A 19,826-nucleotide genomic window follows, 5' to 3' on the forward strand; every position below is an offset into this window, starting at 1 on the left:
GTGTCAATTGCAGTAGAGGTCAATTCTGTATGTATATGACATAAGATGCATAGACAGACAACAGAGAAACTCTGATTCTGACTTACCCACAGCACTGCGAATAGAAAGCTTTCAGAAGACTGATTAATGTAAAACAGACATCAATCTCACACAGGGTTCACTTGCTTCAAGTCTTCAATTAGTCAGGAGCTAATCAGAAAATTATTTTAAATGACAAATTTGTCCTTTTACTGTTTTCTTAGACATTCGTTAAGAAATACTGAAGAAGAAACTGAGCTCCTGCTTCTCAGTTGTTTTTCCTGAGAAAAAGACCCTAGTAACCTCACATATAATCTCTCTAAAGTTTTAGAAATGATCTCTGATCAAACTGTACTCAGATTAACCAACACCTGCCATCAAATATCTCTGTATGAACTCAGAAATTTCTATCAAATTGTGAAACCTCTGAGTTGTGAATAGAGCATAACCCTGGATGGTAAAACAATAATCATTTGCACTTCAAATCTGCTGTTTGGATGCAGTTGACATTTGTTAACACTACATTTGTTTCTTTAAGGGTTAATATATAATCACCATTTCAACAACTTCATAAACAACAGATAGTGAATGAAAAACGACTGCAAATATTCGTTTAAGCTGATAGTGAGAGCAAACAACAGAATTTCCCTCATTCCATTGCACTGTTGAATGTGTTTTATGCCATCTGGTCTGAGGCATGGCAACAGGGAAATAAAAAGGGAAAATGAATTGGACTATTTCTGATTTGTTTACATGATTAATCAATTTTTTCCCACCCACTAATGTCTTTCAGAAGTGATTTTCTGACAAACACAAGCATAAGCAGGTAAAGAAGTGTCAATCAAATGAAGGAAAAGAGAAAGATAGAAATAAAAAGTGGTTGCAGTGCATAAATAGTCAGTTCAAACTGCATCCTTATTATCTGTCAGTTTGTACTATCCAAAGTGCAAGCCTCCTTCCAAAGTCTTGGCACAATAAAATATGTGGACTAATTTATCATATGCTTTTGGATTTGGTTTATTGATGTATGTGCAGTTCTAATTAAGGCCTGAGCAAAGCCCAAACTAAACTACAGTCACATGAAACATCTAATCACCTCAGACATGCGCCGGTTTTTAAATGACTGCAGTAACTTTGCATAACCTGCATAAATCTATAATCTGGATTATAAAAGTGATCTTTGGATCGAAGTGTTTAGAAATGTTTGACATTCACATTCTGAATGCATGTGGAGATCATTTCATATAGTGAATAACACAATGCTTCTCTCTAGTGTACAGATAGTGTAAGTGCACATACTGGTCATTCTTAATAAACATGCTGATGGTCACAATAGATGGTCACATACGTTTTTTATGCATAATAGTAACCCTAGAATGTGATCAAACAGTTTAAAATAGCTATCTAGATATCAAACCATTTTTATGACCGGAGAAATATGTTATTTCAGTACACACATTATCCCACCGGTCACAATTATGACCGAACATAAAACACAATTTTTTTCACTCACTTTTCCAAAATAATTAAAAAAAATAATTATTGATTATTTCAAAGGGTTACTAATGACACATCATTTGTATATTTTCATATCTGGGAAAAATTTGGGATTAAATGGGTTAACACTCAGGAACCTTTATGAATCACTATATTTTTAAGTCTAGAAATAAAAGTTAGAATTAGACTTAGAATTGTACGGAGCCCCACACATGACATGCAGGAAAAAAATATTAGGCTAAATCGTGTGCATGATTTACTAATTCGTTCCCTCACTGTAATAAAACGTGCACACGATTACTATTGCGTTCCCTCGATTTACTATTTTGTTCACTCGATTTCTAAATGATGCACTCACGCTTGGACTTAAGCGTGAGATTAATACTGAAAGCATGAGTGTCAAGCCAGATGCGTGAGAATTGGCAACCCTGATGATGATGTTTGTTTCATATTGAACTGGTTGGTCAAAGTTTATCGATGGTTTCATAAGATCACTTCATAGTATTACATATCATTTTTTCACAATTATAAATCAATTAAAACTCTTTGTTTTTCTTTGACAGATGAAGTGAATGTCCAGCTGCCATGGATCATTGGAGTTAGTTTAGTCGTTCTTGCCTCTTGCTTCCTTTAAGTCCTTTAAAGTTTCAGTAGGATGATAGAAGAGGAGGATGAGTGTTAATATTTGTAATTTCACAATCAGTGAGTCTGACTCTTCTCAGAATCACAACACACCATAAACACACTTGTGTAATCATGACATCAATCAGAGAACAGACCAGTAATCATTCAGCATTAAACTTTATTAGATTTTCTTGAGTTTTTCATTTAGCTTTAGTCATTTTGCAGACACTTTTATCCAAAGTGACTTACAGTTTGGGGATACATATAACCATTCTTCTTAAAGAGGCAAACAGACACATGAAGTGCTTGTAATAAGTTTTATACACTGTTCAAATAAGTACAAGCTAGAAAGAGAAGGAATAAATAAAGAGGAAGACAAATCATATTATTTTTTTATGCTGAAGTCAAGTAGTTTCGAAAGAGATGAGTTGTCAGCTTGTCGCTTGAAAATTTTCAAGGATTAGTCACTTCAGATAGGAGAGGGAAGATCATTCCACCACCCAGGAATGGTGAAAGAGAATGTTCTGGAAAGTGATTTTGAGCCTCTCTGTGATGACATCACCAGGTTTTCGCTCACAAGCTGATTTCTGGAGATTTGTAATAGTGAGTGGAAGTAGGTGGGTGCTGAGTCTGTGGCTGTTCTGCAACTCCGTCGGTAAGATGCAGAGAGCCATTGACAAACTACAGAAAAGTAAAACTACTTCACGTTATTATTACTGGCCACGAGTCCTAGATCACACGTCAGCTGCGTCAGAGACGAACGCACGAGCGCAATCCTGTGACAGTCTCAGGCGGTAAACAGTGGAGCGCGTGAAGGACAGATCAGAGGCACGATTCACGAACACTCTTCAAGGTCTCCATTAATTTGTGCGTGTAATTTAATGTGTATACATTTTGAAGGCATTGAATCACTATAGAAATCGCGATTCATTCGATTCTTAGCATTTTGAATCGATTACTGTCCAAGATCGGCGATTCACGATTCAAAAATCATGTTTCAAGATCGATGCATATGAATCGACAGGGATTGTAATCAATGCATCGAGAAAACGGGTGAATCGTTACACCCCTACTCCCCATGTTAAACACCCAACTTTACAACAGAAAAAAAAAAGTTTACAGCCTACTTCAAAAATTTATTTTGGTCTTTATAGCTAAGTTTGCCCTCAATTATTGTGAGGGGATGTATTTTTTTTTAATGAGTTTATTTTTGATTATCCAGGAGTGACGCACGGTGATGGCGACGACTGGCTCCGCCCACTTTCTGAAATCCATGGGTGACGTCACGGACCCTACGTCCATGTTTTTGTACAGTCCATGCATTTACCTCATCATTATTGGCTAAGTCTGTCTCACGAATGAAAGGGGACGTTGTGGTTTAGTAGTTTCATTCTGAAACTTTAAGATAATGGCTTCAGTCACAGTTCTCTTCCTGATTTTATCTGTTTTCCCCTCTCAGAGTGGTAAGAAAACTCTTTTATTCAGCCTGTCTTATGTTCTTACTGTACATTCATTGCATTACTGTACATAGTCTGCATTAGATTGTAAAGATAGTATTCCTATTGGCAAAATGATCCTTTTTGAAAAAAAAAAAAATGCTCAGAAGTTTAGTAATGTTTCATGCGTTTATCTTTGAATTGCTCAGGTTTAGGTTTAAACTTTGGACATATCATTTACTTTGCGACATGGTGATTTTTCTTTTCTTTTCTTGTTGTAACATGTTTCTCTTCCTCATTTCAGAAATATGTTTTCTGTATTACACATATAGCACCACACTACTGTCACTTATGTTCCTTGTGGAGTATTCCTTTGAATGGTAGTGTCATATACTGTATAGAATCCTGGATAACTTTGTTTGAAAGAAAAAATTACTTTTAAAGCAGTTGTTTAGTCTTGTGATTTTTGAACCCTCTACAGTAAAGAAGAATTTACTGTGATAAATATCTCACTTTAATAATTACAGTGGATAGCCATACACTTGTTTTTGTTGCTGCTGTAAAACAATCCAGTTTTCTTGGAATTTCATACCTGCTCACCAAACTTTGCAGGAAACAAACAGGAGCCATTCGCCTTATAATATATCAATGTAGGATCCAAACGATTCTGAAACTGTTATTTCAACAACTACAACAAAATTACATATACTTGCTCTACCTTAAACATATCACAGTGATTTTTGTCTTCTAATGTGTTTTTTCTCTAGATCTTCATGTTCTTCAGTGGACACACGGCTGTGCAGCTGAATGTCACTCTAATGGTTCAGTAATATTTCTTCAAGGCACTGATGAATATGCCTATGATGGACAGAACTCAAAATTTACCCTCTCTATGGACTGGATACCTTTAGTTCCAGTTTCCAGCCTGGAGAAGAAATGTTTAGAGACATTAACCAGCTTCATTGACCTTCAACGAGAGGAAAGGTTAATCAAGGAATGTGAGTTTGTAACACTTCCACTCAGACAAAAGAATCTGTAGGAAAGTTAACATCAGCTGAATTTATTTAATTTATTTTGCTGTCAGTTTACTTTTAGTTTTAGTCACATTAGAGTGGTTCCAACCCACTGACCCTTCATTTTTTTCACTTACCTACCCTTCAGTGTCAGGTCAAGTCTCTTTGTAAAGCTTGTGACAGATTCACAAATAAGTATAAATCAGGTTTAACTAAATAAGTCTTGTTGAAAATAACTGAGCTACTGGATTCTAATGTAAGGAATTTTAAGAAGAGTCTTCAGTGGAGGGAGGCTGTTATTCACAGACTCAAAAAGCACCAGACACATTTTACTCTTATTGGAAGTTCAGCTGCCAATAACAGGCCTGGGTCAATTTCAGTAGCATTTTTTTTTAAATAATATAAATTAAATACATATAGTGCCCTCTATCAAAAATGTGAAAAAATTAAAGCTGATACTTCTCTGAAATATATGCAATACACAAGTATTGCTTTGTTTAATACTCCAGGGTCTGTAAGGTGTTGATTGCTGCTAAATTTATTTTTGGTCTGTGTTTCACCTTTTGCTTCTGTCCTATAATGTAATATCAGACTGGCTGAGAGTGAGATCAGGGGCATGTTCAAGTTCAAAACGGTGCGCAACGTTTTGCTACGGTTTCCGGATTGAACGTCATGTTTCCTGGAAACGGTGTGCACCGGTGTGCAACGGGGTTTGAGATGCGTTTTCCCTTGTTTGGTGGGTGTGTCAGAACTGCAGTCCAATCAGCAGCAACATGTATATAAAGCACGCACAATGGCTTCAAGGAAAATAATGTACAAATATGTTCGTTGCAGCTCGGTATACGCAGTAACTGAGGATATTAGAAGACATGTTTGTCGTAAGTTTTATTGTAAAAATAAAGGATATCAACATAATGATGTAGTTGTTTATATTTTTAGCTTCATTGCAAGTGTATGACATTTGGTATAGAAATAAACAATGGTAATTAAGTGCTTTTTCTAAAAATTAGAAAGAAAATACAGGGTATTAAAACCGTATGAACTACAAATAAAGTCAGTATGTGAGGCTAAATAGATGGCTCCGAAGATTCTTCACAAAGAAACCAAAGAATGGCCTTTTTTTTACTTCAAAGAATGGCCTTCTCAGCTGCCATAGTTGCAACTCTTGCGTCATCAGAACAGTGTGTTCAACGCATCACCGTTTCTGTTTAAAAAACGTTGTGCAACGTTTTGTCGGGGCTGAACGCAGCCCAGGTCTGTTGTAGTGCTCCTTGTTCATACACAAATCTAATATCATTCATATTTGCAAAAAATGGTTGGAAATGTAAAAGCAAAAGATAAGAAAACTGGCTTAAAAGTTTTTGTGAAGCATCTAATGTGCTAGAGACTTAAATGTTCCACAGTACTCTATATGCCAGTTTCAACCTGTCTGAAATCAGCTGTGAAATAGACTTTATGCCAATGCAACATGAGGCAACAGGAAGTGTCCATTATATATCAATTACCAATAAATTAATTCAGTTCATCTGTGTGTCTGTCTGTGTGTCCTGCAGCTCGTCCTGAAGTTTACTTCTCTGTAAAAGCATCTGGATCATCAGAGCAGCAGGTTCTGGTGTGTTTGCCCTCGGTCTTCAACCGTAAACATGTGCAGATGGAGATCAGACATGATCAGACGCCGTTACCTGATGAACGGCTGAACTCAAGTGAAATCAGACCAAATGCAGACGAATCCTTTCAGCTGAAGAAGAGCCCGCAGTTCCTGCCGTCTGAAAGTTCATGCTATCAGTGTGTGGTGGATGAATGGATTCTGCCAGAAGTTGCCTATTTAGTTGACGGTACTATAGTCCCAGTTTTACTATTGTGTTCTTCATGTAAAATTAGCTTGTTTGAATGTTGTTGGAATCATCATCATCATCTGTTTTTATTTGGGCATCAGAATTCCACAAAATCAACATAGTAACAACTAACAATCCTCAACACAACAGGCGAAACCAAAAAGGATACATGCGCAGATGATCAAGTACATTAAAACAAATAAATAAAACCGTGGATCTGATGCTCAAAAGGAGTAGGCAGAAGCTTAAGCTTATTGACGCCTACCCCCTTTTTTTTACATTTAAACCGTAGGTATCTACTATAATCGATAAGACAGTTGCCACATATTAGTGTTGTCCTATTCCAGTGACAGTACAATCAACAATATTAACTCACAATCATTCTGCTAATTCCAAAAAGAAGAATCTTCAATAAGTACAAAAAAAAACACACAAAAAAAAAAAAAAAAAAACACCTCATTGCCGGTAACAAATAAAAAAAATACAACATAAATAGATTGCTCTGCAGCTAATTCCATTTCTACACCTAAGGACATTCTTCTGTCCTGTACTTAGACAGTATAACTTGTTTATACTTTGATTTAAATTGATAAATGAATGGGCACTGCTTGAGTTGGGCTCTCAGGTTATTCCAGAGCCTGGCACCACACACAGACACACACATACTTTTCTTCGTCGTTCTGAAAGCCGGTACTTTAAAATGACCATAACCTCTCAAATTGTAACAGCTATCTCTTTTTATGAATAGTTTTTGAATATTTGCAGGTAGTAGGATCCAATTTGCTTTATACATTAATTGTGCAGTATAAAAAACGACTAAGTCCATGAATTTAAGCATATTACTTTGTAAAAACAGTATATTTGTATGTTCTTGGTATCCTACCTTATGAATAACTCTGATTGCTCGTTTTTGGAGAGTTACAAGGGAATGCAGGGAACTCTTATAATTATTACCCCAGACCTCAATTCCATACGTTAAGTATGACAAAATCAGACTGGAATACAATATATACAGCGCCTTGTAATTTAAAACGTACTTAGCTTTGTTTATGATTGCAATATTTTTTGATATCTTCCTTTGTATGTGTCCAATGTGTGATTTCCAGCTCAATTTGTTGTCTATTGTGATTCCCAAGAATTTAATTTCTGTTACTTTTTCTATTTCAATACCATTTATACGTATCAGTAGTTCCGGAGTTTCCTTATAATTGCCAAAAATAATCATTTTTGTTTTACTTAGATTGAGTGACAATTTGTTTAAATCCAGCCATGTTTTAAATTTGGCTAATTCCTGATTAACATCCTTTATAAGTCTATTATAGTTATCGTTGGAATAAAATAAGTTGGTATCATCAGCAAATAATACAATTTTTAATAAATCTGATACTTTAAATATATCATTAATATATAAGTTGAATAGCAAGGGAGCCAGTATAGACCCTTGAGGCAGCCCACAAACAATGCTCATACATTTTGATTCAGTGTCCCCCATTTTAACAAATTGTTGTCTCTCATCTAAATAGCTTTTAATCCAGTTCCCAGCTACTCCCCGAATACCGTATTTTTCTACTTTTTGTACAAGGATAGAATGATTTATGGTATCAAATGCTTTCCTTAGGTCTATAAAGATTCCAACAGCATGTTTTTTGCTGTCTACAGCACTGGTGATTTCTTCCACAGCATCAATAATAGCCATAGTGGTTGATCTTTTGGGTCTAAATCCATATTGCCCCTCGTTAATTAACTCATGCTTCGCAATAAATGTATCCAGTCTGCTATAGAACATTTTCTCCAATATTTTTGAGAACTGTGGCAGCAGAGAGACAGGCCTATAATTTGTAAATATATGTTTACTTCCATTTTTAAATAGTGGTAACACTTTTGCTATTTTCATTTTGTCTGGGAAAGTTCCAGTTTGGAATGAGGCATTACATATATGTGTTAAGGGTTTCACAATATTATCAATTATTCTTTTTATTAATCTCATATTTATATCCAAATAGTCCATAGAGGATTTATTATTACATTTATTCACAATAGTTATGATTTCAGTCTCACTCACGTCAGAGAGGAAGATGGTTTGAGGGTTCCTTTCTATAGCTGAATCCACCATTATGTTATTACTGCTTGCTGGGATTTTTGCCGCTAATTCAGGACCAACATTTATAAAGAAATCATTAAACTTATTGACAATGTTTTTCATATTATAGTTTTCAGTGTCATTATCTATAAAATAGTCAGGGTATGCGTTGATTGAACGATTGTCTCTTAACAATTTGTTCAGTATATTCCAAATTCCTTTAATATTACTTTTATTCTCATTTAATTTATTTTCATAGTATAATTTCTTGCTATTTCGTACAATAGTTATCAGTTTATTCTTGTATACTTTATACCGTTCTTCAGATTCTTTTGTTTTTTGAATCATAAATTGTTTGTATAAATTATTTTTCTTTTTACATGCATTAAGTAGTCTTTGTGTTAACCATGGACACTTTAGTATTTGTTTCTAATGATTAACTATGGTCTCATGGTCTAAGATCACTTCATTATTAGTGTTAGATTTGAATTTGTTCAATTAATCCTAATCTAACTCTATGAATAATGTATTTTTGTTCTGTGACAGTCGGACGCCTGTTGGGCTTTGTAACTTTAATCAGTTTGATTGTTGCTTCCGTCATTGTTCTCACAACTTATCAACTGATCAAATATATTAAACATCCAAGTGAGTATTATTTAAGTATTATAAAGTCATAAATATGATTAAAAGAGGAGAATGACTGTCTTTGTTTTTTGTTTATAATTTCAGAGAAGCAGAAAACCCTGAAGACACCATCACACGTGAAACTGTTGAGTGAGTCTGACACTTTTAAAAGTTATTTAATAAAATACACATATTTCCATATGTCTCTTAAAGGTGCTGTATGTACGTTTTCGACTCTACTAAAGCATAAAAATAGCATCATATGTTTGCGATATTTAAGAAACATGCTAAGTTAACTTAATTGTTTATATGAAAAACAATGCTATAGTCAGTTATTCTCCTTTGAAAATATTCATTACGGGCCGGAATGCAAGTCTCTGTTTTGGTTTGTGAAACTCGCTGACTGCCAGTTTATCCGATTGTATTTCGGCACCCCGTATTACATATCATTCATCGTCAACTGTTCTTGTTCATATTGTTTTTCTTCACTCCATAAATTTTGAAAATAGGTTAATTTTCTAACTCATCATTTTCTAATCCATTCAGCCGATCCGTTGGTTTTAGAACATAATGTAACTACAGAAGAGCCATGTTTTAAACAGGAAAAATATGAAAAGTCTTTGGTCCTTTTTGAGCGCGATGCTAACGGTCTAATCAGATTCAATGATCTATGCTAAACTGCAGCTAAAAGTGCTAAAGCTAGACCTGGAGATCGGCTGAATGGGTTAGAAAACAGCTAAACTTAACTGTTTAACTCTAGGGGAGTTGAAAAATGAGCCTGTTTTTAGAAAATAGCGTAGTGTTCCTTTAAATTTGAATTAATTTCTTGTTCTTGAAAGTGAATTATTCACCACTCAAAACACATTGTGGTCATTCCTCAGACATTAATGCTTGCATCAAAGACTAAATCTATACACGCTGAATATTGCTTTGGATTAAATATAAACGAGCTGAGATGGGGAGGCTGAACATCTGTGTTGTTTAGAATTTCGTGTGATTATGAAAACACCAGATCTGGAAAAAAGTGAGTGTGAATTGCTCAAGAAGCTAAAACTTCTTTACTGACACTGTACCACCTCACTGTGTCCAGGATGAAATGCATTAACGTTCAATAACAATCTGTACTAAAAAAAAAAAAAAACTTTATTCCTTCTGAACTCTCCATCAGGACAAGAAAAGTGTGCAATTTTGGCTCCAGCTTTAAATGCTGCTCCAGATGACAGTCTGAAGGTGGTTCTGAGTAGGTCCTGAACAGACACTATACACACACTAACAGTGTTTCTACACTTCTGCCTCACGCTGCTTCAAACACTTGTTCAGATGTTTTTCAGGACGGTTTCATTAGTGGTTCTTCTCTGTGTCTTTCAGCTGAGGAGCTTCATGAAACTCAAAGTCTTTGTGAAGCTGAAGAGACTCCAGCAGCAGCTCCTACAGCAGCTCGAGGTCAGAACATCTCAGTTCATTCATCTGAATTATCATCACTCACTCAGAGTCTGAAACCTGTGCTGCGATTACTTTTCAGGGGCTATAGGCTCTAAAAACATCTCTCTGCCTGATTTTGGTGAGTTAAATGGGTTTTACAGTTTTTATTTTGAATCAAACAGCCACTGGATGTGAAATCGTTTTGTTGTTGTTGTTTTTTTTAGCCATGGAGAGAGAAGATTCAGATCAGAAAACTGTGACTCAGAATACACTCTTGTTACCACTGCAAAGTAAGATTTATACTTTCTCTTCAGATCACACGGAGCTCAGTGTTGTGAGAAACAAATAGTTAATATTTCCAGTATTTGTATTGCTTTTAAAGATGCAGTTTCACATTCTGTGTTTCAGTGTACTGCAGATCCCAGACCATTTCAATGCCAGATCTTGGTAATAATTGGTCATTCAAACAAAATATAAAAAATTAAACATTTACGATGTAATTAGTCTACATTTTAAATGTAGGTTATGTTAACAGCTTTGGGTTTTTTTAGCTCTTGAAAGAAAGAACAACAGTGACTCCAGCTAGAAGATCAAGTGGTATATCATGGGCTGTTTTGATGATTTTCCATCATGGATGTCAAAAGCTTTATATGTGCTTTATATTCACTTTCCACAACATCCACACAGTGTCCACTATATAAATAGGTCAGAAACTGGATGATCTATATAGGCATGTGTGGTCAGGAAGCATAAATGGAGACAGTGTCATTCTGTAGCATGAAATAAAACCCCTTCATTGTGTCAACCTTACCGTTTTTTATTCAAGATAAAATATTGCCATTGTACTGGTATCATTCATTTGAAATGAGATTTTTTGTTGCATATAAGACCATAATGAAACAAAGTATTTTGAGAATTATGTGTGTTACTTCAATGTTGTTATATACATTTAAATGTAATAATTTAGCTGACACTTTTATCCAAAGCAACTTTTATGCTCTTTGGATTCGTTTACAGTCTGGTAAAAAAATGTCTGGTAATTGTAAAATTGTGATGTCCTTATTCAAAGAATGATTCAGTGTGGATCTTACAGCAGTTAATAAAGTAAGAGTTGGTGTGTTTTTCAGTTTATTCAAGTGCTTTTATAAATGGAGCAATGATTATAGATTGATTTCTGATTTCTTGTAAGCAGCAGAGGGCAGCATGATTCTGTGCATTCTGTGAACATTTACGAAACTCATGAAGCTTTGTGTTTACTTTTAGTCCATGTTTGTATCATAGACTTTATAAAATAGGTTTGTACTTGTGATCTGCATAGCCAGAGATGTATTAACTTATCACTTTATCTTCTGTCAGTTGCACCGATCAACTGCTGAAATGTACAATTTGAACCCAACTGGTGGCATTCATATAGAAATAACCCAATACACGTTAAGAATAACCCAACAAGAGATGCAGTGTTCTTTGTTTAACCCAGATATTGGGTACAATAAACAATCCAACTGTTTTAGAGCATAGGAAAACATAATTCATTTGAGTTTCCTGCTATCAAAATTTTGCATACCTGGACAAAATGTACTGGCTGTAAATCTATCTGTTCTTTATTTAAAGTTGACAGTATATGGAAACTAAATAAAGTTTTGTTAATCCTAAATAAGTGAAAACGCTATCTCTATATTTATCTTATGTGGCGGTGTAACTCTTCATTTAGGCTATTTATTTTTGTTATACATTTGTATCTTTGTATACTTTTTAATTTCTATTTGTTTTGTTTTTATAACTTCTAAGGGCTAGGCTATGGCTAAAACTATTTAGTCACGTGTTTCCAACAACACTCGCTCAAACCCCGCCCACTCAGCGCAAAAGGTGTTCTCTCGAAGTGGGAGGGGCTTGTGAATAGCGTGGCGTCACGTGCGCGCGAGAGCGATACGCAACGCAACGCAGGACAGTACGCGCAGTGGAGTGCGAGCGTGAGAGGATGGAGGCCGCAGAGCAGCAACGGAGCTCGAGTGACGGCGCGGCCGCCAGAGGAGCGGGAGTCCCGGGCAGCGGAGGCGGGGCAGGGTCGGGGGAAGGCGCGGAAGGCGAGCGGGACAGAGATCGAGCCACCTTCGAGTGCAACATCTGCCTGGACACCGCGAAAGACGCGGTCATCAGCCTCTGCGGACATCTGTTCTGGTACAACCTATCGATAACCGATCCCCTCCAGTATCATAACAGTATGAGTGAGTGCCGAGCATTAAAACACACACAGATGACAGTGACTAAATAACTGACAGTTTGATACAAGAAAGACTACCAAGGTTAGTTTCGCCTGCTATTTGTTATTTACGCACGTAAAACTGCAGCAATACAAGCACAACATTTCAGAGAAGAAAAACAAAACAATAATTGATTGACAGCTTGACATGTTGACAGGAAAGAATCTCTCTCATTTTCAATCCTTATTTTAGCGTGATAATATTGAATAAAAAAAAACATAATTACTATAGTTACTGTTACATACCTTTATATATTGAGTACTGAACAAAGAGTACTGAACACAGTAACGTTACTCTTTGTAAGCACAAAGGACATTACTTCAGTTATTTGTTACCATAGTAAATATTCTCTGAATATTCTGAACTATCTCCTGCGTTACTTTTCAATTATTTTACAGTAGTAACATAATGTGTGTTACATTTGGTAGTGTACATCATGTGTTTATGACTCATGTAGTGTCATATAGTGATAACATGGAGATAAAAAAATACCTGTTTCAAAGTAAGATGTCTTGATAGCTTGCCTTGTAATGTAAATCAGTGAGCTCTTTATAACAGTTTATATACAGTATACATTTTTTATATACAACATGTTTAAATTCATTATATACAGTTTATAACAGGTCTTTTAAGTTACGTACATAAAATATCAGTTTACACTTTATATCTCCAATGATATTTCTTAGTAAGATATTTAAATGTCTAGTTTTATGATTAAACCATATAATACAATGATAATAAAGCCTGATGATCATATTTGATTAATTTGAGCATGATTTTCCTAATATTTTACGTGCTAAAAAGTCTAAACTGTCAGTCAGATGAAGCAGACTGCATGCAACAGGTTTGTCAGCAAAGTCTTGATCCTCAGATAGAAATCAGAAAGATCTGTTAAGACGTGTCCCACACAGATAGAAGTCACTGCATGTGTGTCTGATGAGTGAATTTGATTAAAGCAGCTTGTTTTTTGTTAAACAGTTTCATCAGAGTGTGTTTTGTGTAGTATCTGTGCCGTTAGCGGGAGATTATGGGGTTAATGAGAGATTAGACTCTAGGGAAGGATTGAGGCCATAATGGAGGAGTAAGAATAGATGCACACATAACGCTGAGCCTGTGTGTGTGTGTGTGTGTGTGTGTGTGTGTGTGTGTGTGTGTGTGCGTGTGTGTGTGCGTGTGTGCGCGTGTGTTTGTTTTGTAGCTGTGCAGATGTTTTGGACTGTGTTTGTGATTGTGTGCATGACAAACGTCTGTTGGGTGTTTAGTATTTGGGGAACAAACCCATCAGGATCAGCAGCACAAATGCTTCCTGTTTTATTGTTTATAATATTAGTTTAGATTGAGTTATGTTTTAGACACTTAAAAAGGCTGACATGACTTGTACACCTAACATGAAAGTTTTGAACTTTAACTCTGAGATATGGAGTGAATCTCAATAAAACATGGTCTGTCTGTTTCACCTCAAAATCAACATCAATACAGTGAAAATTTAACAAAAAGCATATAGGCCTAATGCTTTACAATACAATGATGATTGAGAGGTGAACAAACATACGTTCATCAGAGGCCTGATGATCATATTTTGTTACATTTGAACATGATTTTTCTGCAAAAGTGTGTGATGGGAAAAATTATCAGTTTTCTGAAATTATATAAATATGTTTATTTTATTTTTTTAAACTTGAAAATGTTTAAAGTGAACCATCTATGAAAGTATTTTCATGATGATTACAAACATTTATTCCATAAATTATTATGGAATATAGGTGAGTAGCAATAAGTACTGAAATGAGGGAATGTTTGATTAATTGTTAAGTAATTAATTGCCATGGAAAAATATCACAGTGAATGAAGTCATAATATAACTTAACTAAAAAAAATAACTTTTCTAAATGTATCTTATTTTTTGGGTGAATATATTTTAGACATGCTCTCCACAGGATTCCTGAGATTCACCATATTTCATGTTCAAAACTTTCTGTATTTAATTTTCATGCTGAAGTAATTCAGAGAAATATGCAGATTTATGATTTATGGACATGTGATGGGTGGATGTATTTTGCCAGATGCTCCTGAAAGAGTTTTCTAACCATGAATTATATTACAGAAACAGAAATGATTTATGTATTTACATTATTTCCCCCCCCTCTTTCTCTTTCTCCTGGTTGGTCTGCTCCTCGTGCAGCTGGCCATGTCTTCACCAGGTCAGTATCTGAGGGTCTAATATCATCAGTGACATTATACATTATTATATAGCTGTTCATGCACAGTGTAATTACATGCTTACATCTTAAATCTGATATTAAATGATTGTAATGTACAGTAGAAAGCTGGAGAACTCTTATACTTTTATAATCTGTCAAAGCAATAAGGAATAAAAAAAATTAAGTTGATCAGAAGTAACACAAAGGCATTCATAATGTTTCAAATGTTTTTTTTCAATGTGTTTTTTTATGTTATATCTGAAGATCATGTGACACTGAGAACTAGAGTAATGATGCTGAAAATACAGCTTTGATCACAGGAATAAATTACTTTTTAATACATACAGTCATGCCCACAAATATTGGCACCCTTGGCAAATATGATTAAAAAAAGGCTGTGAAAATCCATGTGCATTGTTAATCCTTTAGATTTTTTATTTAAAAAATTCACAAGAATGTATCCTTTCATTGGATAATAAGAATTTAAAACAGAGGGGAAATATCATCATGAAATTAATGTTTTTCTCAAATACTCGTTGGACACAATTATTGGCACCCCTAGAAATTCTTATTAGTAAAATGTCTCTGAAGTATATTCATATTCACAATTTTGAGCACTCCAGCATGATTATAAACATGAAATCATCCAGCTCTGGCTTCCTTTTTCACAGAAATATAAAGAGGAGGGAAAATAAAGCCCAAATTCCCTTAATCATCCATCACAATCAGAAAAAACAAAGAATATATTTCTGATGTGCAGCAAAAGATATTGGGGCTTCACAAATTGGTGAAGTGGCTTTAAGAAAAGAGCTAAAGCAGTGACAATTCCCATTTCCACCATCAGGATAATAATTAAGAATTTCCAATCAACAGAAAATGTTAGAAAACTGCCTGGAAGAGGACGTGTGTCTATATCGTCCTAATGCATTGTGAGGAGGTCAGTTTGAGTGGCTAAAGACTCTCCAAGGATCACAGCTGGAGAATTGCAGAACATAGTTTAGTTTCTGGTTCAGAAAACCTTTAAAAAAATTGTCAAACAGCACCTATAATCCCACATGTTGTTTGGGAGGGTTTCAAGAAAAATTCTCCTAGCTCATCCAAAAACAAACTAAAGCATATTCAGTTATCAGACACGACTGGAACTTCAAATGGGACTGGCTTCTATGATCAGATGAAACTAAAAAAGAGCTTTTTAGCAGCAAACACTCAAGATGGGTTTGGTGAAAACGGGGATAAAAAGTACCCCATGTGTACAATGAAATATACAGCTTTATTTTTGATGTTTTGGGCCTGTATTTCTGCTGGAGGTCCTGGACATCTTGTTTAGACCCATGGCATCATGGATTCTATTAAATACCAACAGATAAAAAATCTAAAAGTGACTGACTCTGTTAGAAATATTATAATGGGTCATGTTTGGATCTTCCGACCGTACAATAATCCAAACACAAGCCTCAGAAATTACACAGAAATGGGTCACTGAGCTCAAAACCAAGCTTCTGCTATAGCCATTGCAGTCCTCTGACCTGAACCCTACGAAAAATGAGAGGAGAGAACTGAAGAGGAGAAGCTGGGAATCTGACCAACGAGTATTAGAGAAAAACATTTATTTCATAATGATATTTCCCCCCATTTAAAATTCTTATTATCCAATGAAATGATACATTTTTGTACATTTTTTAAATAAAATATCAAAAGGATTAACAACACAGATGAATTTTCACAACATTATTTGATCATATTTACCAAGGGTGCCAATATTTGTGGGCAGGACTGTATTCACATAGTAAACAGTTTAATATTTCAGTTTTGACTGTATTTTTGGTGAAGTAAATGCAGTCCTGGTGGCCGTGAGAGAATGATCTGTTTGTCTCTTCTGTTTCAGTGGCTGGAGACGCGTCCCAGCAGACAGCAGTGTCCCGTGTGTAAAGCAGGAATCAGTCGAGATAAAGTCATCCCTCTGTACGGCCGCGGCAGCACCAGCCAGGAAGACCCCAGGTACACTTGATCTCATTTGCATTTTTACTTATTTTTACATGTCAATCCATATTTGATATTTGTTTCAAGTTATTTTGGCTCTCCAGTAAAATAACAAGGCATGTAACAGGTATTTTGTTTCTTTTTTTCTTTTTTTCTTAATTTGTCACTGTAAATAGAAGGTCAGGTGAAGTGCATTGCATTGTGGGTCTCTCATGGTGTGTCATTATTTCTCTGCCAGATAGCAGGTCGTCCATGTACTCCATTAAAACAGAAAATAGTTTTTTTCTAACAGATATATATTTTTTTTTGTTATATATAAAACAATGTTAATTAAACTAAATGAAAATTACAAATATTCTCTTGGCAATGAGCTGTTGAAGCATTAAAATTACTAAATGGAAATAAAAACTAAAACTGAGCAAAATATTAATTACACCTAAAAAAAAGTCATATTAAAATTGAAAAGTGATAATATTAAAATAAAAGCTATTTAAAATATTAATAAAAACTAATATAATACATACCACAATAACACTCGTATGCACAATTTGGCCAAAAATGTTTGTTTACATCTTTGTTTCTGATAATGTCAATATGGCTGTATATTATCATTATTTTCAAATGTTACACAATCAAACTTTTTTGATAGAATGCTGCGTGGAGACGTGAAGACCTTCAGCTTGATGGTTTCACTCATTTTCAGTTGAAGAGAATTGTCTGATTTGTGTCTGTGTGTTACAGATTGAAAACCCCACCTCGACCCCAGGGTCAGCGGACAGAACCAGAGAGCAGAGGAGTGAGTGTCTGTGTCTGTCCTTCTCAACAACACTCCATTATCTGTGATTATGAGTCATGTGATCATATGATGTCATCGTGTCTGTCCGCAGGTGTTTCAGGGTTTTGGTGACACAGGGTTTCACATGTCTTTTGGAATCGGGGCTTTTCCGTTTGGCTTTTTCACCACAGTCTTTAACACCAACGATCCTTTTCAAAGACGAGGTAAGTGCTGCTGTTTGTCTTCATCAATATTAATATTTGATTATACAAATGCGTGAAGGCGTGAAGATCATGTCAGGTCTTCTGAATGTTCGTTTTTAAAGCCGTGACTTGATCTCATCAGATCCTCATTACGGAGGAGATCTTCAAGCCGACGGCATCCCCAACAACGGCAACAACTGGCAGGACTCGCTCTTCCTCTTCCTGGCCATCATCTTCTTCTTCTGGCTGCTGAGTGTGTGACGTGCTTTCAGGAGATCAGCTGTCTGCGTCTCACACACACACACACACACACACTCACACACACATCGGTGTTGAGAGAGACAGTATTAATGATTAAACACTACAGGAGCGGATGAACAGCATATTTCACATCAAAATCAATACAGACGCAATGAGAATTATTGTGCATTAAGGTTTGTCATTTCTTTTGGAGTGAAATATGAGCTTTTTTTGAGATCCACACTTTATTATAATGTTTTCTGTGAGATTTGGTTTGAAGGAATGTCCTAAAGTCATAAGCTAATGGTGATCAGACGCCGAGGCCAGTCCTGGGTTAGATGTTCAGGTCAGGACGAGCTCCGGTCAGGTCTGTTCAGGAAGTGTTTCCACAACAGTTCTAGCTGCTGTGTGTGTGTTGTGTACAGAAGACACACACCGTACGTCACAACTGTTATTATTAATCACCTGATACACAAGACAGTGGGTGGAAAATTCACTGTGAATTCAGTCGAGATCAAATTGTTGTCATATCCTGAAAGATTATAATCAAGAATGTTAGAATAATTTTTAAAAGTGAGTTTAATTTTCACACACCTTCAGAGTTCTCACAGGAGCGAGTGTTGTGAGCGTGAGCTGCGGTGTGTATGTGAGTGTGTGTATATATATATATATATATATATGGATATTGTAGATGATGTTTTCAAGCGTCTCTCTGTCATTGGCTGTGACGTTTGATTGACAGCCAGGAGGTGATGGTTTGTAATCGCGTCGGTTTTAACCGTTTGTCATTGTAACAAACAATCTGTGAACAAGAACATTTCTGTGGATTTCCTCTCTCTGCAATGTGATTTGCCGGTTTGAACCTCCTGTGACCACGCCCACTTGTGCAGTGTCACAGCAGGGGTCATGTTGATTGACAGCTGCTGGACATAAAGTGGGCGGGGTTTATGCCCAGAATCTGTTGATTGCGGATGATTTTGGGTGGCTTTAGTTGAAATGGCTCTTGTTTGTCTCTTTACTTTTGGCGTATCGCTGGTTAATTATGTTTTTAACAAGTCTTTATCGGCATAAAAATTCCTTTGGTAGATAAATTGCATATAATTACTGTGCATATGCGGCAGAAAATAAAGTGGGTGTGGCCTGTTTTCTGGCACTTGAGAAATAAATATTTAATACAATCGGTGAGATGTTTGTATTTGGTGTGTGTGTGTGTGAGAGAGAGAGATTGCGTGAGAGAGTGTGTGTGTATGAAAATAATACTAATACACTTGATATGGCCAGATGTATTGTACTTAAGCTGATGTCAGGATGAGGTCATGTGACACACACACTATAGAAAAGCAGATAAGTTATATTATAACTGCAGCCTTGAGCGATTATGGTCCGGTTTTAACAGTCAGGTGACTTCATGACCACTGAAACTGGTTCTGCTGGTTTGGAGTTGAAGGAAGTATTCAGGACCAAACCAAACTATAATGTATATTTAAGGCAGTTTAATTTCTTACTCTTTCTGTTTCTAAACAAAACTAGAAGATAAATGAAGGCTTGCTTTAGTTCAGTGAATAAATCCAGCTGTTATTTTTCATCAGTATCAGTTTGTATTGAAAACAAGCACTC

At 35.7% G+C, this 19,826-nt stretch overlaps 2 protein-coding genes across 2 annotated transcripts; both read left to right on the top strand.

Moving 5' to 3' along the window:
- The first annotated feature begins 3,461 nt into the window (after positions 1 to 3,461).
- Positions 3,462 to 12,126, top strand: LOC113119901 (uncharacterized). Its single transcript, XM_026289612.1, has 11 exons — positions 3,462 to 3,602; positions 4,343 to 4,573; positions 6,142 to 6,423; positions 9,050 to 9,148; positions 9,233 to 9,277; positions 10,296 to 10,367; positions 10,496 to 10,570; positions 10,650 to 10,688; positions 10,774 to 10,839; positions 10,958 to 10,996; positions 11,101 to 12,126. Exons 1-11 carry the CDS (start codon positions 3,548 to 3,550, stop codon positions 11,133 to 11,135), a joined length of 1,038 nt encoding a protein of 345 aa, XP_026145397.1. The 5' UTR covers positions 3,462 to 3,547; the 3' UTR covers positions 11,136 to 12,126.
- Positions 12,127 to 12,452: 326 nt separating this feature from the next.
- LOC113119904 (E3 ubiquitin-protein ligase RNF5-like) lies at positions 12,453 to 19,389 on the top strand. Its single transcript, XM_026289620.1, has 6 exons — positions 12,453 to 12,727; positions 14,993 to 15,011; positions 16,897 to 17,009; positions 17,733 to 17,787; positions 17,879 to 17,990; positions 18,112 to 19,389. The coding sequence occupies exons 1-6, from the start codon at positions 12,528 to 12,530 to the stop codon at positions 18,228 to 18,230; spliced, it is 618 nt and encodes a 205-aa protein (XP_026145405.1). The 5' UTR covers positions 12,453 to 12,527; the 3' UTR covers positions 18,231 to 19,389.
- The last annotated feature ends 437 nt before the right edge of the window (positions 19,390 to 19,826 follow it).

This window comes from Carassius auratus, chromosome 19 (assembly GCF_003368295.1).
Source record: "Carassius auratus strain Wakin chromosome 19, ASM336829v1, whole genome shotgun sequence".
In the NCBI taxonomy this organism is placed as follows: Eukaryota; Metazoa; Chordata; class Actinopteri; order Cypriniformes; family Cyprinidae; genus Carassius; species Carassius auratus.